Below are 22,509 nucleotides of genomic sequence, written 5' to 3'. Positions count from 1 at the left end.
GATGGATAGCTAAGACGAAACCCACAGCAGCCCGGAGAAAAAGACAGTGAGTAGGGAGTGTAGAGGAGATGGAAAGAACTGAGCGATGAGAAAGATGGAAATAGGCAAGATAAAGATGGAAGAGGAAGAGAGAGGGAGGAGGAAGGAGAGGTTGGAGATGAAGAGAGGGAGAGGAGGACAGATGGATGGCGGACGGTATTCAGGAAGAGGCAAGGGCAGCAGGTGATGATGCAACCGGCATACGGTAATTTACGCCATACGCCCGGATGACACAGCAGAATCACTGGTTGTCGATCGCCCCCGATTAGCGCGGTCGGAGAAACTGGGACCTGGGGTAGAGAGAGGAGTCCCGGTTGGAGGCCTCGACAGTCCACCGACAAGAAAGCAGAATGAATGGATCCAGTTGGCGCTCTGCACCCATATTCGGGTCTCCCCTTGGCAGTTTGCACCCCCTCTCCTCGCCCGGTTGAAGTGACAGATTGTAGCGTGTTCCCGGAAGTTGAGTACCTGTGATCCGAGACCCATTTGCTAGTTACCACTTCACAGTATGCGTGCAATGCTACGAAAAATGGGTGCTATGTCGCTACGTAAGCAGGAGACTACTAAGGTACCCGCAGACGATAAGGGACCGGATCCTGCTTCGAAATAATGAGGCGACTGGGGCGCAGCCTGCATTTCCTGCGGTATTGTTGAAGTATGGTAGTTGTAAATGTACCTTATAAAGCAAGACTAACTATGGCGGTGACTCAATGAACCTAGCAAACTAACTAGTTCAGTTCGTTAGTCAAAGGAGTTGGGCGTTTCCCGATGAAGCAGTGCGTAGCTATAGGTCCCCTATCTCTTCATGTAACTAGCTAGTTATGCTGCTTACCGCATGTCATGGCAGCCCAGTCTTGAACACGGAAAAGAGCTTCCCGCATCCTCCGCAACTAGCATGGGATAGCTCTCTTTGCGAATCAAATGACCCTGCATATATGTATAGGAGCTCCCCTTAAGATGACTGGTAGTAACTAGTGACACTGTACTGCAGGTACCTGGTATGTTAACCTGCCATAGAGCAGCGTGGTCGGTCCCCAGGCAACGCCGAGTCGCGTGCTCAAGCCAACCATGGATGTGCTCGGCTGACTCCTCCTGAACCAGGAAAGATCGGTTGCGTAGGTGGTTAGGTAAGTCCTAGGGACGGTAACTGATACCAGGGATTACCGCCCGCCCGAATACATTACGGCGTCTTTCAAGGTCAGAGCTCCGTTAGATAAGGCGCTCTCTTATCAAGGCAGCCATGGAGCCAATCATGCTCCGTCATCCGATGATCGTCTTTGTCGCCTGGCGCTTACCGAGGTTGGCTTAGAAGCACTCCATGGGTGCGATGGAGAAGACCCGGTTAACTACTTAATTTTATGGCATTTCCTACACGCCACTTAGTCTGTATATGGGAGAAATGTCTGGCTTAGACGCCGATCAACAACTCTATATCAACAGGCGGTGTCAGGCTTACGACGTTCAGTGACTTGCTCGCCTCGGCTTGACTTCTTTTTCTTGTAGTAGACATTGGGTATAGACATCATTTGCAAGATACATCGCCGAACTTGGTAGGGAAATAGGCCTTGAACCTACGATATCGCCCTACATTGTGGAAAGCCTCGGGCTTACTGTTTTTTAGTAGTTGTCATACATGTGAAGGTTCAAGAGACATTGTTCCGGCTCTTATTTCAAGAAGCGATAACATTCTTCGGTCCTGGAAAATGTCTATAACCAGGGATTACGTCCGTTCATCCTGTGTTCATATGAAGAATCGGCATTTGTCCCACAAGCATGAATGACCGCGTGATATTTGACCGCACGGCATTATTCTTACGCCGAGCAAGAAGGGCGCCGAATGGACGTATCCGACTGCAGGAGCGATCTCGGTGTACTCCGTAGACATTGTGTCTTATTCAAAAGTCACCAAAGTGGCGATGTCTCATGCATCTGCCGAGCCAGCAGTTCAGCGGTCAGGTTCTATGCGATTGAATCATATCCTTTGGCTATTACGAATATGAGACAAGAAGGGGTTAAACCTTCTGTTCAGGCTTTGTCCAACCATACAATATCCTTAGGAGACTTCTCGGGTTGCCTTGCTTTTTCCGTTGCGCTTAATGTGATTATTATTCTTGTTGCTCATGTGCGTCATGTTGCCACAAGAACAATAACGAATTGAGGCTGAATCGGATTCGCTGAGACTCAATCTACTCAGAGACTAATTCGTGCCCTGGGTCTCGTTCGAGTGATCGACAATGAGCTTGGGGGTCCTGCTTATAATCCTATGGATGTGGACCATAGTGCTGGTGATCAGTAGAAGTAGTCTTAGCTTCTATACCATGGGCTCTGCCGTATACAAAGATTGATATGGTCTAGCGGTGGGTTTAAGCTTGGTGAAGAAGTTATGTTATTGCTCAAGAAGTAATTCCTTTGTTCTTTTGCTCCCTCTATACAAAATGAGCACGTGGTAGCCAAATCAAGCTATTAATTAGAATGGAGATGACCGTTACATAATTGATTCTGATATTGCCCATTTGCTGCGCAGTCTCTACTTTCTGTATGTGTTGAATAGCTGCGGTGAATCAAAACAGTGTTCCTTGTTTCCAAGGAGGTGGTGCACGCTGAAGACTGAAGGATCAGTACTACTATATAGAGCTACGACACGCACTCTTTACTATATATTTAGTGCTAAGTACTAGACACATATACCCCGGTTGTACTACTCCTGTGTGACTAACGGTCCCTCACGATTGCTTGACACCAAATCCTACTGTGCAACATACCTGGCAATTCGGATACATATATATATGACTATATCTATAGATATACCATAGTATTTGAGAGGGTGATGCGAACCGAGGAAGAACATTTCCTCTTACAAGACCTGGTGAAATAGTGGTAATAGGTCAGTATCCAAGGTTCCTCTTTATACCTAGTATGAAAATCTGCTGTAGTGTTTATACTAGATCATTTCAGTACATCATGATACTGAGCAGCTTGAAGATCACTGCTAGGACCGCTACTTCATCCGGTGAGAGATTGAGAATGTTGACTACTTATTTAGTTACCTGAGGCTATATATTTTTGATCACGGAACACTTGGGTTTCATTCTAGCTGACGATTAGCTGCAGAGAATCAAAACTTTGAAAGTAATGAAGATAGTTACAACGTGTCTTACTATCAAAAGCAGCGTCCAGTTGAACCAATAACTTCAAGAAGCCATGAGAAAAGCCAAATTCTACTTAAGCAACTCTGGCACCGATACTTGTGGGGCGAGATATGACAATGGCCCGGTCCAGCCGAAGAGTGCGAGACAGTCTAATCGGCCGCCCGCCCTTCCGGTCGGCGTTGAGGAACGAGAAAGTTAGAGCAGCACTGCCCACTTGCCCAGGATAGAAGGCCAGTCCGTCAGTCACTGTCCAATTGCACTCGGCAGGAAAAGCAAAGCAAAGTCGCCCGTCGACTCAGAACAATCCCCCGTACCCTCCCCCCCGCTAACGATGGTTTGGTACCACCGCCGCCAGTGACGTTGGCGTAAGACTATTCCATCGGACTCGAAACATTCTCCTTGTTCCTCAAAGTGCGGAAAGAGCACTACGTGCGGCTTAGGACTCCGTGCGTCTTCTGGCCTTCTGGGAATTTCCTAGTCTCTATGGTGGATCTTGACCGGGACTCTCGCTCCTTCAAACCCTCGCCGACACACAATTGCTGATCCTTTGGAGTGCGCTATCCTTGCTTCCCCTCCTCCCACTTTGGCTGGTCCATGTCAGACAAGTGTGCGTGGATTTGATCCCCTCCGCTAAGCTCCCCAAACCGTCACAACTACCAATGCAGACCGTCTCCATTATTACGCCAAGTGCAGGTTCATGGTGTCTGATGGTCGCTTGCCGTCAGATAGGTAGCCGGGGATAAGATTCAGCGGCGCGATGAACCAGGCCACCTCCCTTCGCTCGCCGTCCCCTTCGTCGATCGATCGGCCCGCCGTTGAACTGACACCCATCGTTGAACAGCTAAAGGTCATCTGCGGTGAACCTGACATCGACCCTTCACTAGCTGCGACAGCAACCGAATGCTTACTCCGACTTCGTCATACCTTTATCGATAATGACCAGCCTCGTGAAGCGAAAGAGGACTTTCGACACCTACACGGCTTTCAGACGCTGCTGGATCTGCTTCAGAAAGTCACAGAATGCTATGCCCCGGATCGGTTAGCGTGGGAAGAGAGAAAATGTCTCTTGGCCCTCTTCAAGGATACACTGGCGGTTTTGGCAGAGGCGTTAAAGGATCATCACGGGAATAAGAGATATTTTGCGGCTCGGGTACCTGGAGGAGGGAGTGCGGCTCTAGAGGAAGCTCTCACTTTCCTAGCCCGAAAGGTGGACGGCGTGGAAGGAGACATAGAACAATTCTATGGTGGGATTTTGGCAGCGATCCTTTGCCAGGAAACTGTTGCCAATATATTCGCAACGTTGGACTCCAGATTTCGATCGGCCCCAGTGCTACTTCCCAGTGACCTTAAGGCGGAGGTTGATCGATGCGTAGGAACCTCAGAGACCATTGAAGTATCAGATATCTTGGGGCCGTTCATTCGAGTATGGTTGTCCCAGACTTCGGCCTCGTCGTCTGATCACCGTATCCTGAGGTTAGCTGTACCGGCATGCCTTTGTCAACTTGCCATGCATTCCCAGAGAAACATCACCACATTGCATGCTACAGGTGTCTTATCGTGGATCCTTCCGCTTCTGGTCAGCGATGAGCGTCTGGAACAGGAAAAGCTATTATACCGGGAGCTCGCGCGACTGCTCTGTACACAGGGGATAAGTAATCTGGAGGATGCAGTCTTCCTCTACCAAAAAGCCCACAGTTGCCAAAAGGTCTCGCGTCTGCTGGTTGATGTTCTGAAGGCATCCAAAGAACCTGCATCCATACAATTCGATCTGTCGCTGCATGGATACTGTTCCTTGGAGTTTTCCACTCTGGGGCGCTCATTCCCCCCAGCAACTTCCTCCGGGTACACACTTTCAGTTTGGGCGCGCTTCGACCAATTTGATTCAAACACACATACGACAATCTTCGGGGCGTTTGATCCCAGTCAGACATGTTTCCTACTCGCGTATCTTGAGAAAGATACCCGGAACTTTATATTGCAGACCTCGATAAGGGGGTCACGTCCCAGTGTCCGCTTCAAGTCCATCGTTTTCGAACCTGGTCGATGGTATCATATTTGTGTGGTCCACAAGAAGCCCAGACCGCCGTCGTATTCCCGCGCCTCTTTGTTCATAGATGGCGAATTTGTCGAGCAGCTAAAGATAGAATATCCGTGTATGCCCGCTGCAACCGCTCCCAGCCGATCTGCTCGGGTCCAAGCATTCTTTGGCACTCCTCAGGATTTGGCTATGCGGCTGGGAAAGGGAGTGTCTATGTCTCGGTGGTCTCTGGCTAGTGCAATCCTTTTCGAAGAAGCTTACAGCGATGACATGGTTGCCGTCTTTTACAACCTCGGTCCCCGCTACCATGGCAACTTTCAAGACTGCCTTGGCTCTTTTCAGACATACAAGGCTTCTGCCGCTCTAAACCTGCGCAATGAGCATTTACACCCGGGTAAAGAAGAGCAGTCTGATATCGTTGTTGCCATCCGGCGGAAAGCAAGTACCCTTATTCGTGAGGCTTCCATATTGCTGAATGTGTCGCCACTCGCAGTACTAGATGACGATGACAGTAATACTGTGGACGAGTCCCGGCTTATCAAGTGCTTATCCAAGCAGGCCGCTAAGAATCTACATCAACTAACCAAGTCGGGAGGAAATGCAATAGCGGTTAATGGAGCTACACCTGCTATCAATGACGCCTTGACACAGGCGCACGGCATTGGTATCTTGACAGGCGACCCTGTAGTTGCGATACCACACGCTTTGGATGATGCAAGCTGGCGTATTGGTGGATGTGCGGCTGTGCATTTGAGTTTGCTTCATGCAGCCGACACTGCGGAGTCGACCCTGCTAGCGGTCGAGGCACTGTACGAAGCAGTGCAAGACAACTGGAGGAATAGCGAAGCAATGGAAAAAGATAATGGCTACGGAATACTTGCAGTTTTGTTGCGCGAAAAGCTTGGTTTGCCGTTGGGGGCTGCTCCCACAATGTCAAAGACGCCGAGCGTGTGTGCCAGCTATGAGGAACGGTCTGCATTGGCTCTGGCACTTCTCCGTCTGACGCTGAAATTTGTTGGCTACGACTTTGAGCAGCCTAACCGCTCCATTATTACGAACCCGTTGGCGTACAGGGTCTTACTCGTCGACCTAGAAGTTTGGAGATATGGCGAGGTAGCCCTCCTCGAGCTGTATTATTCCCAGTTCTGTATATTTGCCAGTGAGAGCAAATATCGCCGATTCAATGCGAAGCGGCTTGCTCGCATGCGTGGGTCTCCCGAAAGCATCATATGATACCTTATCACGACTCGGTTATGCTGATGAACAATAGGTGTCAACAAGAAGTTACTCGAGGCCCTCAAGGTAGAAGAATGTACCCCCGAAGCCCTGCGCCTTTACACTGCCGCTTTTGGATCTCTGATGGAGAGCTCCTCATCGGCGGATTTATTTCGCTCATTGGCTCTATTTATCACATACGCCCTTCACAAGCCGAAGGAGTCAAGTCGGCTACAGAAGAAAAAGAGCATGAGATTCAACGCAGGCATGCGGCAGCCAGCGACCTCTGACCCGAAAATAAAGTACGTGTCGAGCACTGTGATTGCCGTAGAAATGCTTCGGATGTATTGTTCATTACTTTGCAATGCACATGATCTTGGCCCCATAAAGAAGTTCGCAAGGGCCGTGACCAATAAGGTCTGGTTTGCTTCCCTCCTCATTAACAGGTTGTGATTATTGACTTGAACGAACATAGTGGCTTCTGTATCTATTATGTGAAGACGAACCGGAAATCGTGATCCTGGCGACAAAGATCATAGCTCGTCTGCTGGTCACTCATGGCGGCAACTATGACAAGAAATTCACCGAAAAAACAGGAGGCTATATAATCATGCGGCATTGCTTGAGAAGATGGTGGAAAATACCGGCCGTATGGTCCACCTGCTTTGCCATATTGTTTGGCCTAGACGTCGGTAAAATGATCGTTGACAGGCCCTTCAATCAGAATGGACTATCGGATGCCTTCCTCTCCGGCGTCCAATTGCATATAACTTTCCCTGAGATATTCCCAGTCATCGCTGAGATGATGCAGAGTGCCCTGAAGAAGACAGTCTTGACTGACGATAGTCCGCAACCCGCGACACAGGACCTTGCGCATCTAACTGCCAGTGGCAAGCCGACCAAGCAAACCATGTTCTCTCACACGGCCGCAGCAACAGCGGCCGAAGAGCAGTTGCTTTTCAATACAGTCACCGATTTCTTTGCTACGCTGCATGTGAGATCTCAAAGCTTTCGCGAGTTCACCACGCAGCCCGAGTATATTCAACACTTGTTCTACGTGCTGTTCCCGGTGGTTGTTGGCTGCGACGCAACGAGCACGGATGCTGAACTGAACCCTCGTGCGGCCAGTCTCGATTTCGGTGATCAGAATCTGGTTCTCCGTCCGCGCTCAAGAGGAGCCGCTTCTCTGCGAACAACCACCGTGGAGCAGCCTGGACCGCGCGATGATGCTGCTGGAGCACTTGGCCGCAATTCCTCTTTTGTGCTTGTCTCATCTGATCGCGGGAGCTCTCTACCATCCTCCGCGCGCATTATCCACGCGTACCATCCGAGAAAGATCGAGGATGTGGGGAACCCCGAACATCCCTTCGTCATCAGCATACTCAGCTTGGCGCTTTCTGTCTTCTCGGAGCAGTTATTGGAGCGGAAGGACTTCACTGGTCTTGGCCTGTACCTGAAAACGCCACCGGGATTGCTTGAACACCGAGCACACTTCAACTCGTGGGTGCTGAAGAATTTCCTCTCGACTGTGCAAGAGGTCATCTTTTCCAAACTTCAGCTGCTGGCAGAACCACGCGTGCTTACCAATCTGGGACGTTTCATGACACATCTTGGGGAGGCAGTGTATGAAGGTTGGTTTGTTGACGGGGCTGCTGCAACCCTTGAATTCGCCGGGGCAATACTCGAATATCTCCAACGGCCCGATGTCTCTTGTCTCAAGAGTATAAGGCTATGCAGTCAAGCCGTGTCAACAATTCGCTCGACTGTATTTCGCGTCGTCTTGCTGCGGCTGTCGGAAGTCGAGAGCACGGAAGCTCTTACATTCCTGAGTCGCCTATCCTACTGGCAGGTGATTCTTCTCTCTGGTGACGCCCAGTCAAATCATCTGCAGCTGCTATGTTACCTCTTGTACATTAAGTTAGACGATGGAAACGAAGATGTGCGCCTAGCTGCAGCAGGGCTTTTCCGGATCCTGCTAGTGCAGAAACCTGCTGACATGGCTACTATTCTAAGTCATACGTCAATAACCCTACAAAAGCGGCTGTCTGCTGGCTTTGAAGCTTTAATGGGTATGGATGATGCCGCTTTCTTGAGGTGGTTCAACGATCGAGAAGAGGACCTACACTCTCTATTTTTTGGTGTCATTTCCAAGCACTGGGAGGATTTCGTTCACGAAGAGAATTCCAAGATTGAGACTTCATCGCGGACCCGAATTACTAAACGCCAGGAGAAGCTGAAACAATGGAAGCACATAGACAACTTCGGTGACGAAGTGACACGGAAGCATCTCGCTACTTTTCCCCACTGGGCGTCGAACATATCAGGGTCGGAATTCCTGAAGTTCCAAAGAGCGCTTCAGGATCACCAGGATGATGCTGTCTTCATGTGGACTGCCTTCTCGAAACTTACGTTGGATCTACGGCGGTTCGGTGGCCTCCTGGCCGAGGATAAGGAGCGAAAGTGGCGCTTAGATCAAACAGAAGGGCGGAGCCGTATGCGCCTTCGCATAGTACCTGATGAAACTGGCGAGAGGCAGAACTACCAGCCAAAACGCAAGGCATCAGAGCCTCCTGCGATTAAAGTCGACACGGACGTTCGGCCTTCGTCCAGTGCTGGCACCCTTGGGTTGACCCCCACGGTCGCGAATAATGAGCCCGCAGAGGGTGGTCCGCAAGGCATTTCGCCAGATAGCCGGAGTATTCTTGAGGATAGCTTCGAGATGATCGAAGATCCCAAGGCCGATCTTGAAGATTACGAGGACAAGAACCGAAAGGTCATGCGAAGTCTCCATCGCGGCGACCAGGTTGAGGGGGTATGCAACATGTCCCGTGTCATTGGATTGGAGGCATTTGAGGGGCTTCTGATCCAAGGGAAGGAACATATCTATATTTTGGATAACTTCTTCCAAAGATCAGACGGTGAGATCGTGAATGTCTGGCAAGCCCCGCCAGACGAACGCGACCCTTACGTCCGCATGATTGCCGGGCGAGAATCCAGTGAGCGTAAAGCACAGGAGCATGAAACAAGAAGCTGGAAATGGTCTGATCTGATCAGTGTCTCCAAACGGCGCTTTCTGTTCCGGGATGTGGCATTGGAGATTTTCTTCACCGACGGCAGCAGTTATTTGCTGACACTCATCTCGTCGCGAGCTCGGGATGGTCTATGCAGTCAGCTCGCGACAAAAGCTCCCCAGGTGACTGGCAGTGTTGGCCACGCGCGTCCCGAGGATATTTGGAGGTTTGAAACCCTCCGAAGTCAGGACGATGCACCGCAATCTCTCGGGTCGAAGTTTGCCAGCGTTTTCGGGCACTCTCCACTCTATCCAGCTACGCGGAAATGGATCAAGGGTGAAATTTCCAACTTCCACTATCTCATGCTGATCAACACCCTCGCTGGGAGGACGTTCAATGACCTGACACAGTACCCCGTCTTTCCGTGGGTACTCGCGGACTATACGAGTGACGAACTGGATCTGAACGACCCTAAAACGTTCCGTGACTTGTCCAAGCCCATGGGCTGTCAAACGCCAGAGCGAGAGGCCGAGTTTAGAGAACGGTACAAGGCTTTCGCTGAAATGGGGGACGACGACGCTCCGCCATTCCACTACGGAACGCACTATTCTTCCGCGATGATCGTGAGCTCATACCTGATCCGACTACAGCCTTTCGTCAAATCCTACCTTCTCCTTCAGGGAGGAACGTTTGATCATGCCGACCGTCTCTTCTACTCGGTCGGCAAGGCATGGGAATCCGCGTCACGCGGCAATATGTCGGACGTCCGGGAGTTGATCCCCGAGTTCTTCTACCTCCCTGAATTTCTGGTGAATTCCAATAAATACGATTTCGGGCTCCTGCAGAACATGACGACTGTGATCGACTCGGTGGAGTTACCACCATGGGCCAAAGGCGATCCCAAGATCTTTATTGCTAAGCACCGGGAGGCACTCGAGAGTCCGTATGTGACCCAGAATTTACATCATTGGATCGACCTGGTGTTCGGAAGCAAGCAAAAGGGAGAAGCGGCAGTCGAGGCGGTCAATGTCTTCCATCATCTGTCTTACCAAGGTGCCAAGGACATCGACTCTATCGATGACCCGGTGGAACGCCTCGCCACGATTGGCATCATTCACAACTTCGGTCAGACACCGCATCAGATCTTCAACCGGCCTCATTTTCAACGCGATGATTTCGGGCACCGAACGCCTCGACTGGATCGGCTTGCCGAATCGCTGACACAACAGCCCCTTGCGCTTCTCGGTAAGTCCTCTAACCTTGAGCTATCTCTTCGTGACAACTAATGTAGTGATAGATATTGGCGAGCGAGTGGCCTCCTTATCAATGAAACAAGATCGTCTGCTGTGTGCTGCAGCCTTGCGACTCAATATCCCACCGAGCTACGATAAATATATGGAGTGGGGATACTTTGACGGCAGTGTCAGGTTTTATTCTGCGGAAAGTCGGAAGGTACGGAAGTCTAGCCCTTGGTTTTCAGAAATTTCTTGGGTTCAAAGTATAGCAACTCACAAGACACTAGCTACTGGGCCATTTTGAACATCTTCATATCGGCCAGCTGTCCTGTGCGATCTTTGCGGACTCTCGAACGTTGGTAACGGCCGGGTCTGACTGTACGGTGTCGATCTGGACGTTTACTTCGTCTATCAAGTCGGTTGATCTACAGCCAGCAGGGTCCCTATTTGGACATCGTTCACCGGTGACTACGCTTGCGGTGTCACGGTCATTCAGTACGCTTCTGTCGGCATCCACGGACGGACAGATCATGCTCTGGGATCTCAATCGGCAGTGTTTCGTCCGGGAACTGCCAGCTAGCGGGCCTGTCGATGTAAGCATGCTTGTTGGCCTGGATTGTTCTCCATCTGGTTTACTAATGCAGGTACAGTGCGCTCGGATTAATGATGTGACGGGAGAGATCATGATTTGTCGACGCAACCGAGTCAGCCTCTACACGCTCAATGGGTCTCTGCTCCTGGAACAGAACCTGTGTGATTCAGTAGACGATTCGATCATGACGTGTGTCTTCTACGAAGGGGTGAACAATGAGTGGCAGGAGCGCGAGCTACTCTTCACTGGACACCGCCGAGGCGTCGTCAACGTAAGAGGCCCTATAGAACGCGCTGTCACCGACTTAAGAAGGTTACTGATGCTGACGATATTGTAGATCTGGAGCAAGATCATCCATCACGGACGGTTTGAGTTGGAGTTGATCCGGCAACTGCATCATGTGGACAGCCACCGCGACAATGGGGCCAATATCTCAGCGGGGATTAGCTGCATTCTGGCGCAGCCGCACGTGGTGTATACTGGCGATGAATTGGGACGAGTGGTGAGTTGTGGCTGACATCCCGGGACAATGGGGTTAGGTTGAGGGTATATGCTAACGGGGTGCCTTAGTACGAATGGAGTTGTGTCCAGCGCCGGTGAGGAGGAGAGGACAACCGGTTGTTCTCCTTATTACAGTGATGTGTCTACTATCTACCACCGGGGAAAAAGTGGACTCCGCGGAGGCCCTCGGATCGAGTCCACGGAGGAGATGGTCATCGTGGGATGGACCTCGTCTCGTCTCTTTTCCCCTTGTCGGTGCCCCACCAAAACCTCCGGGCATATGTGATGATTCTGTCTACCGATTCTTGTATGCGCCGAGTATCCCAATCCCGTAAAACCAATCTCTCTGTGACTATGCTGCGTTGTTTTACTCCGTAGTTTGAAGGCGGCACGAACACGCTGGAAGGGCGGCGCGAGTGGCTCCCAGTCTTTAGATGATGTCGTAGTCAAAAGGGCCGTGGAGCTAGATAGCAGACCGTGGGGGAGGAACCGAAGCTACTATTTTAGAACCGTTACCTACTTTAGTCAAAATGTCTCTGGGGGTGGCGGGCTAAAGACGAGGCCGAGACGAGCCCAAGCCGTAGGAGAAGGGAGGGGAGGGGAGAGAAGCCATTTGAAAGGCCGACCCTATTCCATGTAACTTAGTGAACACGGTTCGCTGTCAAGTCAAACGCCGAGGAGGGGTGATCTCCACCGGAGAAATTGGTACTATCGTTGCTCCAATTCCGACGGGGAAGAAGAAGAAGAGGAAAAGGGAAAAAAGGAACACCACGGAAGGAATGGGGAGGAGGAGGGGGGGAACACAGCTTCCGGTGAAGGGAAAAAGGTGGGAAAAGAGGAGCAAATGTGGACCGGGGGGTTGCTGGCCGGTTGCCGGAGCACTCTGGGCCGACCAGCCCGTGCTATGAGAGAGAGAAGCTGATGGAAGTGAAGAGGAAGGATAGAAAGGGACAATGGATGATGAATTTGTGGTGATCAAATCAGAATGAAAGGATGTATGTTGCGAAGGATGGAAAGGAGGGAAAAGAATTGATCTGAATGGGAGAGATGGGAGTGAGAGAGGGAGGATGTACCATAGATATGGATTGTTTGTTAATGAATGATATGATGCTTTTCCGATTAATTGTTGAGGCGAAAGGGAAAGGGAACGCATAGCGTCATCGGATGCTCTGCCAGCTTTGCCCCACCATTAGTTACAGTTTGGTAAGAAACCACCCCTCCCTCCCTCCGTTGGCTGTGATGCTCGCTGCTTGGGTTGCTCCGGCTTCGTCGCCACGTTCCTCGTTCTTCTTCCCTTCTTATTTCACTCTCCCGTTCTTCCCTTTCTAATCTTCTTCTCCTTCCCTTCTTCTTCTTTTCATACTATCTATACCCATCTTCCCATCTTAACCCAACTTTATCACCTTTCACCATTTCATCCTCAACCTCCACCATGTCTTCTTCTCTCGATCAGCTCAAGGCCTCCGGCACTGTAAGTGATTCAATCAATTAATCAATCAATCGAAGTAGCATTTTGAATCATCGCTAATCATCTCATCAATTCAGGTCGTCGTCTGCGACTCCGGTGACTTCGCCACCATTGGCAAGTACAAGCCTCAGGATGCTACCACCAACCCCTCCCTGATCCTCGCCGCCTCCAAGAAGCCTGAGTACGCCAGCCTCATCGATGCCGCTGTCGCCAAGGGTAAGACCGAGGGTAAGACCCTCGACGAGCAGGTCGATGCCACTCTCGACCGTCTGCTCGTCGAGTTCGGCAAGAAGATCCTCGAGATCATCCCCGGCAAGGTCTCCACTGAGGTCGACGCCCGCTTCTCTTTCGATACCCAGGCTTCCATTGACAAGGCCCTTCACATCATCAAGGTATGTTGAGAATTATTCTTTTCATCGTTTTTCTTCGGCTTTCGGTAGCTAACAATATCGTGCTATAGCTCTACGAGGAGAACGGCATCTCCCGCGACCGCATCCTCATCAAGATCGCCTCCACCTGGGAGGGTATCAAGGCCGCTCAGGTCCTCCAGTCTCAGCACGGCATCAACTGCAACCTGACCCTCATGTTCTCCAACGTCCAGGCCATCGCTGCCGCTGAGGCCGGTGCCTACCTCATCTCTCCCTTCGTCGGCCGTATCCTCGACTGGTACAAGGCCGCCCACAAGCGTGACTACACCGCCGAGGAGGACCCCGGTGTCAAGTCCGTCCAGAACATCTTCAACTACTACAAGAAGCACGGCTACAAGACCATTGTCATGGGTGCCTCTTTCCGTAACACCGGTGAGATCACCGAGCTGGCTGGCTGTGACTACCTGACCATCTCCGTAAGTTATCCTTCATCTGATACATTATTATTATTATTCAATTCTAACAAGGGTATAGCCCAACCTCCTCGAGGACCTCTTCAACTCCACCGCTGCCGTCCCCAAGAAGCTCGACGCCGCCAACGCCGCCAGCCTCGACATCCCCAAGAAGTCCTACATCAACGACGAGGCTCTCTTCCGCTTCGAGTTCAACGAGGAGGCCATGGCCGTCGAGAAGCTGCGTGAGGGTATCTCCAAGTTCGCCGCTGACGCCGTCACCCTCAAGGACATCCTGAAGCAGAAGATCCAGGCATAGATTGGGAGACTGATCTGATGTGTGCATTTTTTCTTCTTTTTATGATGACCTTTCTTTTTTCTATTATTATTCCCATGTGTAAAATTGATGACCTGAAAAATTCGTTTGGCTAGATACGAATTATGAGATTGATCATATACCATTACTATAAAAGTAGACGCAGTGATCAAAGTAATAGGATTAGAATCAGTTTATTAGCTAGCTCAAGGGCTTTTTCTCCTCTCAATAATCACAAGCACCGATAATCATTCTTTGAACCCAGTCATCCACAAAACACCCCAGATTTCATTGTACTAGTAAAAGTCACCTTCGTCACCACCATCGAAACGAAAGGCGAGAAGAGAAGTCAATAATAAAACCTCAGTACGTCATTGAAGTAATCACCCCCCCTTCCTCACCATGCAGAAGGAAGATCAGATAGATATCAAGTTGAAAAACCCCAGACACCATGGCATCGTCCCCTTCGATATCCCTGTCACTATTGAAAGGTATCATCAGCATTGATAGAAGTGACCAGAGATATCAATAATATAATTCCAGATATCTTGATAGAAATTGTTTGTGTCTTCACTGTAGGAAGGAAAGACCAGGGATATTAAGAATATAATCCCAGAAGTCACTGTGGATATCGTCTTCGTCTTTTCCGTAAATAAGAAAGACCAGAGATATCAGAAGTAAAAGACCAAACCCCACCGCCAGATGTCGTCTTCATCATCGCCAAAAGGTGGGCCCCGAGATATCAAGAACATGATCCCAGAAGTCTTCATAGGATTTATTCTCATCATCCTCACCATAGAAGGATGAGCCCAGAGATGTCAGAAACATGGCCCCAGACGGTATGGTAGATAATCATCTTCGTCACCAACCATCAGAAAGAATAGGCATGGCAGGTCACTAATAAGACCATAGAACCCCAGGCACTATCGAAGAAAATCATCGCCTTCCTCACCATCCGGTAGGAAAGACCAGAAATGAATGAAATATTACCCCAGGCACCAAAATGAATTTCGTCTTCGTCTTCACCGTAGAAAAGAAAGACCGGAGATATCAATATCAGAAATATCGCCGGCCACCACCATAGTAATCGCCTTCGTCTTCATCATCGCCAATGAAGGAAGGAAGGCGAGGGAGATCAGGAATTTAGCCCCAGACGACATTGAAATCATCCTCTTCAATGTCCTCAATGGCGAAAGGAAAGGACGGAGATATCGAGATTATGCGCAATCCGCGGCCTAATAATATAGGCAATCAAACCCTTCCTTTCGCCTACTAATGAGCCAGTAGCTGAGTGTGCTCTTACTTTTTCTTTTCTCCTCTTTTCCTTTCCCTTCGCTCTCAGAATGCAGTAGTCGTGGAAACAACGACAGTTAGCTTCAAAGCCCACTCAGTATCACCAAGAATAACACAGGCCAGCATAACCCTGTCCATCGATAGAGAGGTGAGGTGATACAAAGCTGGCATATAGATATAGATAGGTGGTTAAGACCCAATAATAGATGGTAGTAACTGCCCCACTCGCGACCCTATCATATCATATCAATAAAGATGTATAGTCGATGAAATCCCCCTTATATACTAAGTGAGGAGTAATTAGCAAAGACATAGTGCCTTTGTTCGTCTTCAGCTGTCGTCAGAAGAGACTAGCGCCTTCAACAACTAGGGTGAAGAATCAAGCACTGAATCGTCTTTTGGACCAACAGCCAGTATCACCGGAAATATCGCGGGTCGTCTTAACCTTATGCATCGAAAGGAGGTAAGGAAAGGAATATGAATGGAGTGATTATAAGGGGAAAACCCCCACTCGTGATTCAATAGGATCATGTCTTTGTCAATTGAAGCCTCGAATGGACTAAGTAGTTGTTGTGGTGATGAGCGAGAATCCATCTTGCTTCGTATTCCTTTTTCCTTTTCTCCTTTTCTCCTTTTCTTTTTATTGGTAGTCATGAGGAGTGGTAAGATCGATGATAATAAGGATCATTATCTCATTAATGAAAGATCGATCGCCGGCTGGTCATAACCTTGCGCATCAGCAGACAGAGTGATTTGATAAAAGGCAGGTAGATTGCCAGATCGACAGTAATGGTGAGTATAGCCAGCGTAAAGCAGGTTCACAGGTTGTAGCTGGAAATGCGTAACTTGGAGATGAGAGGAGATATGATAGATTCCAGACTGTGGAGGTAATCAATCCATCGTGACCTGATAGTCAGGTGGTCTGGATTGAATCCTTGCGTGGAGTAGGTAATAGAATTGTTATAAGCGCGAGTGTATTGTGCCTTTGTATGTGGCTCTTTCCCCCTTTTCTTACTGTTGTTGGAATAGAACGGAGGAGTAATAATGATGATGGTTCAGATGAAGACAATCATCTATAAGAGCCCAGTATCACTGGAAATGATACTATGGTTATCATAACTCTGCCTATCGGAAGAGAGCTAACAGCACAATTATAAGAGGAAACACTTCCACCCGCAACCCAGTTATATCTTCTTCTGTCGGTCGGGTCCTTGTGCGGATAAGTGGTATAGTAGTAATGAGTGAGAGGACATTATGCCTTTATTGGTCACTCATTCTCCTTCAGTTCGCTGGTAGGAAAGAGGAATAATGGTACTGAGATGAAGCAGAACCATTGGTCTGGTAATTGTGCTTCTTGTTGCCGATAGTACTTTGTAATTTGGTCAGTATCTCAAGTGGATACTAACTCGACCATTACTATTGTAATGGAAAGTAGATATTAAGAGTATCATAAACGGTAGCAACGACCCATTCATAAGTGGTTGTGTGCGAGTCCATTATGGGTGTATTCCTCTCCTTTTCTGCTGTTGGGAACGATAGTAATGATTATAAAGATTATATTGAGGTTCGCCTTTTTTTTCTCGTTGGTAATAGTACTATCCAATCTCGTTAGTATCTTAGTAGATACTAACTACCCATACTATTGTAAGGAAGCAGGTCTGAAGATCAGAGTTCGAGATTGGGACCGAGATTGGGTGGTAGTAGAGATGCGACTATAATATACGTCGTCCGTTGGATCATCGCATGCTTCTTTCCTTTCTCTGGCTTATTGTTGGAGAGCATTGCATTCGATCAAATAATCAATGAGAAGATTGACAATCATCGTTAATCGCAACACTTCAGTTGCTGGTATCGTTGAGCTTGATTGTGATAAAATTAGTATCGCAGTGGATACTACTAATCAGACCATTACTATTGTAATGAGGAGTAGATGTCAGGATTATAGATGCGGAGACCAGGATGGAGTACCAGTTAATGACCCGCTTATATCATATGTTGGATCTGGGATCATCGCATGCTTTCTCTTTTCTTCTTTCCTGTCTGTTTCGAAGGAGAAGATAAGCGGAATCACCGCACTCTTTCGTTTCTCCGTTTTCACTGTTGAAGTGCAGTACTGATGAAAATAAAGAGGAGAGCCGCCGGCTGATCGCCACACTCGTCGCCGCCAGATACTTCGCGAGTTTGCTAGTACTCCAGTGGATATTAACTGGGCCATTACTATTAAATGGTAGGTAGATATTGGGGTTATAGATGCGGAGACCATGGTGGAGTGATAGTCAAGACGCGATTATATTGTATGATGGAGATTGAATCGTCGCGTGTAGGAGTTGTAACTATGAGCAACTTCATAGCTTTCTTTCTTTTCTCTTTGTGCTCACTGTTAGGAAGCAGTAGTGATAGAAATAATAAGATGGACAACTCTTGGTTGATCCTAGCTCTTGTCGCCGATACTTGGCGATATGGTCAGTATCTCAGTGGATACACGAAACCACAATGTCGAAGGCGGGGTATAGATATTGAGAGCATGATGGTTCTTCGAGAGCATCATTTTGCAACTTGGAATGATTGGCCGACCCAGTCATCGCCACGCTAAGAGCGTTTGGATTTGTGCGTCATGGGAAAGGTGATAAAGACGCCTAGGTAGAAGTTGTGTGAGCGTGTAACGGCTCCAAGAATTGTAGTCGCAGCGGAGAGTCCTGGCTGGCCAAGTGCGAAGTATGGCTGTCCAGTTTTGCCTTCTTATGAGGAAGCGGAGCCATCATGGACAGGAACGCAACGGTGAGAAGGACGGATAGTAAACGGATGGTAGTACTTGCAGCGAATCAGTCGTATATAGTATGTGTATAATAGATAATATTTTTTGGCGACTGAATTTCTCAAGGACTCGTAGCAGTAGTGACAAGCCATTCCATGATGTCCTCCTTTGCCTTTCAAGTTGCTGTTAGGAGGCAGTAAGTTTAATGAAGGCAGACACCCATCGGTTGCTCCTAGCTCTGGTTGCTGATCCTTTGCGATTTGGTCAGTATCTCAGTGGATACTATTGAGTAACCAGACCATTGTCATGGGCAGTGAGTATTGAAAGCATAATGGGATGACAGTACTAGCTGGCTTTACCGCAAGTTCTCGAGATCGCTGTCAACCCTCGGCGATGCCCTCAACGAGTGGCTGACGAATTCGCCAAGATATTGCCCAATCTGAATTTTCGTCCATTAAACAAGGCAGAGATCAGCTATTGACTGTACCCTTCTTGTCGAGGTTCAGCATGTCACCACTGCAGCAGATGGTGGCCTTGATAACACCCCCGGCAGCGTGGCTTGATTCTGGCCGGATCATGCTAGTAGCACTGCCATTTAATATAGAATATATAATAATACCCCATATAACTGAAACAATTGTACATATACTTAGTAGTAGTATATATACTATATTGACAAGAGAAGTTCTCGTGGACTAGCAGCACTACTGCAGTAGTAGTAACGAGCGAGCCCATCGTGCACTTCTTCTTTCTCTTCCTCTTTTTCGAAGCAGTACTGACGATAAGAAGTCGGATAACTCCGGTTGATCCTAACACTTGGAGCTGATACTTGGCGCGTATCGTTAGCGCCCATGTAGTACTGAGTGCTAATCAGACCATCGGATAGGAAGAAAATAGACAGTGGGGGTGATGATGGAATGGTACTGTTGATTCATATCATATCCATCTTGTCGCTTGAATCGTCACATGTAGTAGTAAGTAGCGAGTGAAATTTTCTTCTTTGGCGTTAAGACGCAGTAATAAGAACAACAATTTGTTGATCCTCGTTGCACGAATACTTAGCGAGTATCCTCAGTATCTATCTGATACTATCCAGCCTATTGTATGGAGAGTAATAGATGTAGTTTGAGATGATGATGGAATAGTAGCAGCGAATCAATCGTATATATGTATATATAGAGTATATGGATCGGCGATTGAAGTTCTCATGGTCTAGTAATGAGCGCATTCGTCGTTGCGTTTGCTGTTAGGGAGCAGTAATTGGAGGGACAACCGTCGGTTGATCCCAAGTATTGTCAATGATAGCTGGCGATCTCGCCAGCGTCGACGTACCGACCAGACGATTGAGTGGAATTAAGTGAGGATTTGCGAACGTGATCGAAGCGTTGGTTAGTGAAAACCATATATTGTCGATTGTATTCTCGAGTGTAGTAGTAATGAGCGAGCCCACAGTGGGCTTCTTCTCTTCTTCCTTGCTGTTTGTTGGAAGCAGTAATAATGAGAACAACCGTTGGTCGTTGGAGATCGCGCCTCTGATATTGATAGGATTGGGATTAGGATAAGGATTAGGATTGCCCTTATATCAGACCATTGTATGTTTGATAACTGTGTCGTAATAGAGTGATACTAGCAGTACGTTGTTGGCAAGACCCCATCGGGCCTTTCTTCTTCATTGCTGTTGGAAAGCAGCAGTAATAAGGGCAACCGTCGACTGCCTTCAATAGCTATTAGTGACATTAATAGGGTGGTGATTATAATCACCATCCACGTATCAAGTCGTTGAGAGGAGATGTCGAGATAATAATAGAGTGACACCTGCAGCTCAATCATGCGTCGATTGAATCCCCAACCGTTCTTCTTTGCTGTCAGGATGCAGCAGTAATAGAAAAGGCGACCGACTGCAGTTCCTAAATCTGTCATTGACATCATTAGGGTTAGGATTAGGATAATCCGTATATCAGATTATTGGGTGGAAAGTAGTATCCGATAATATAATATAGTGATACCAGCAACCAAAGCATGCGCTGGTTAAAGCCTTCAAGGCGTCAATCATCTCCTATTGCTGTCAGGAAGCAGCAGTAATAAGAAGGACCACCATCGGTTGATCTCAACAAGTCGGATAATAATGCGATATGATTATTATCAGTATTATTTCCATCCAGATAAGAGTGTTTGCACAGCAGATGTCGATATCGAGATCGAGAACATAATGGGGTGACACTTGAGGACCCCATTTAAGTAGTTATTAAGTCTTGTCGCGTAGAGGGCAAGCTCGACACATTTCTCTTTGTCTTGCTTCGCTTCGCTTTGCTGTTAGTGAGAAAGCAGTAGTGTCTGGGTCAGCGACCGTGACTTGAAGAGATACTCGAGGATCGTGGTAAACGGAAGTAATAATGCGTTCTTCTATAAGAAGTTGTATAGTCCCTGGAGTTAGGCGTTTCGAAGATAAGCCCAGAGCTGTGCCTCTGCGTCCACGGTCGCTCCATGTATTGCGAGTTTCAGTTGTGAGATTTGAGAGGGCAGACATACTTCATAGTATCGTCAAGGCCGATATTTCTGAGGGTTGCAAAGTATCTGTTGTTCGTCTTTGAAAGAAGCGCGATGAGGTTAACTTTAGTTCAGAACTGTCGGTAAATTTCCGCGATTATATGGGACTGGAATTGCAGTCGACGCCAAACATCAGTTAAGCGATGGATCGCTTAGTTGAATCTTCGGAGTATGTTCAATCTGTCTCGGTAGACATAGGAAGGTAAATGTTGTAGTGTCTCCCACCCAGTGTTCTGGTCGCCGTTTGGAGCTCTTGAGAGAGTAGGCCATACTGAACGGAATAGACGTAGTGAGATAGATGAGTAACGATCAGGCTAGAGAGGCCTGTGAGCGCTTTCTCATGTTCTGGAAAGACATGTTGGGTAGGATATTGTGTACTTTTGAGGTACTGGATAATACCTTTAGTCTCAGACCCACGTCGATATTGGTGAACATAAGCTAACGTGAGACTTGAAGGGATTCAGTAGATAGACCAACACCAGTCCATCATGCCTCCGTTTCCTTTGTCGCTGGGACGGTTAACTCACCGTCACCAGCAGATGCGTACCTTTAATGAGACTTTAATGATACTTTATGGAGGTAGTAAGAAAGATTATCCCGATTTGTATCATATCGTCTGTCTCCTTTCCGACATTCGATAGTGAGGTAGTAAGTTCCATCGATAATGGGATGATCAACATCAGTGACGCGTGTTTTGTGAGAAAGGCCCAAAATGAGATCACCTGGAGTAATAAAGTGAAAGGATTCCAGTGTTGTACGGAGTAGTGGCTGCGGGTTCCCTTGTTGCCCGGGAGAGGAGAGAGAGAAAGAGAGATGTAGAATATCTCATTGAGCCCTCAGTCTGTCAGGCAGATTGGATAGTATGGCAACAATGAAGCGTTTGTTGACATCTGGGATTGGCATTGAGTCGCTTGATCTTGAGTTATACGCCGTAGAGCGTCACCAAGAGCAGCAAGCGCATGAGATAGGTCTCCTTAAGCCGTGGCGGATATCCATCTTGCAAACCGCTTGTGAATATTTCTCGATGGTTCTCCTCTGCTTTCTGATGGCTGAAATAGTGCAGCCCACCTGTCTGCAAGACGAGCAAGCTCAGAGATAAGCAGCCGTGACTGTGCATGGTCTCTTCCAAACTCATTGGAACGATTCCAGATAAGAACAGTGTCTTTAGAGTGGCGTATCATTTCTTTATTTGCAACATTTGGCTGCCGACACTGTTCGGAGACCCAGACTGAGCAATTGAATTCTGTCATAGTCTTTAGGACTGTACATGGCCGTTCTGTAGTGCCTGTGTACTCATGTAACCATCGAATTTATGGCTGGCTCATTCTTAGTGTCCTTAGGGCCGAAAGTCGGACGGAAACGAGGTTTCCGGGCTTGTAGGCTAGATCACGAGATCAGTTTATGGATGTCCATTTCACGATGTTCACTTACCTGTTATAACGGGAGAGTTCCGATACTGCTCCCCTCACTTTGATGTCAACACCCACTGATGACATCTGTGCTTCATGGGTTCGATAAAGCTATCAAGTA

General features: G+C 48.3%; 3 protein-coding genes across 3 annotated transcripts; all 3 read left to right on the top strand.

Moving 5' to 3' along the window:
• Positions 1-3,945: 3,945 nt before the first annotated feature.
• Positions 3,946-11,879, top strand: ASPBRDRAFT_195180 (Beige/BEACH domain protein; the record flags this gene model as incomplete). Its single annotated transcript, XM_067620841.1, has 8 exons — positions 3,946-6,433; positions 6,497-6,858; positions 6,917-10,697; positions 10,750-10,904; positions 10,975-11,280; positions 11,338-11,550; positions 11,617-11,781; positions 11,850-11,879. The coding sequence occupies 8 exons, from the start codon at positions 3,946-3,948 to the stop codon at positions 11,877-11,879; spliced, it is 7,500 nt and encodes a 2,499-aa protein (XP_067479725.1).
• A 1,300-nt stretch (positions 11,880-13,179) lies between these two features.
• Positions 13,180-14,694, top strand: ASPBRDRAFT_175619 (sedoheptulose-7-phosphate:D-glyceraldehyde-3-phosphate transaldolase TAL1). The gene is made up of 4 exons (XM_067619809.1): positions 13,180-13,251; positions 13,326-13,640; positions 13,709-14,092; positions 14,151-14,694. The coding sequence occupies exons 1-4, from the start codon at positions 13,213-13,215 to the stop codon at positions 14,385-14,387; spliced, it is 975 nt and encodes a 324-aa protein (XP_067479724.1). The 5' UTR covers positions 13,180-13,212; the 3' UTR covers positions 14,388-14,694.
• Positions 14,695-17,729: 3,035 nt separating this feature from the next.
• On the top strand, positions 17,730-18,343 carry ASPBRDRAFT_540544 (uncharacterized protein). Its single transcript, XM_067627163.1, has one exon. The coding sequence runs from the start codon at positions 17,902-17,904 to the stop codon at positions 18,268-18,270; it is 369 nt and encodes a 122-aa protein (XP_067479723.1). The 5' UTR covers positions 17,730-17,901; the 3' UTR covers positions 18,271-18,343.
• Positions 18,344-22,509: the final 4,166 nt, after the last annotated feature.

Source organism: Aspergillus brasiliensis (genome assembly GCF_001889945.1).
Source record: "Aspergillus brasiliensis CBS 101740 unplaced genomic scaffold ASPBRscaffold_5, whole genome shotgun sequence".
Taxonomy (NCBI): Eukaryota; Fungi; Ascomycota; class Eurotiomycetes; order Eurotiales; family Aspergillaceae; genus Aspergillus; species Aspergillus brasiliensis.
The sequence above is the reverse complement of the archived record's forward strand: the minus strand, read 5'-3'. Positions and strand labels throughout refer to the sequence as shown.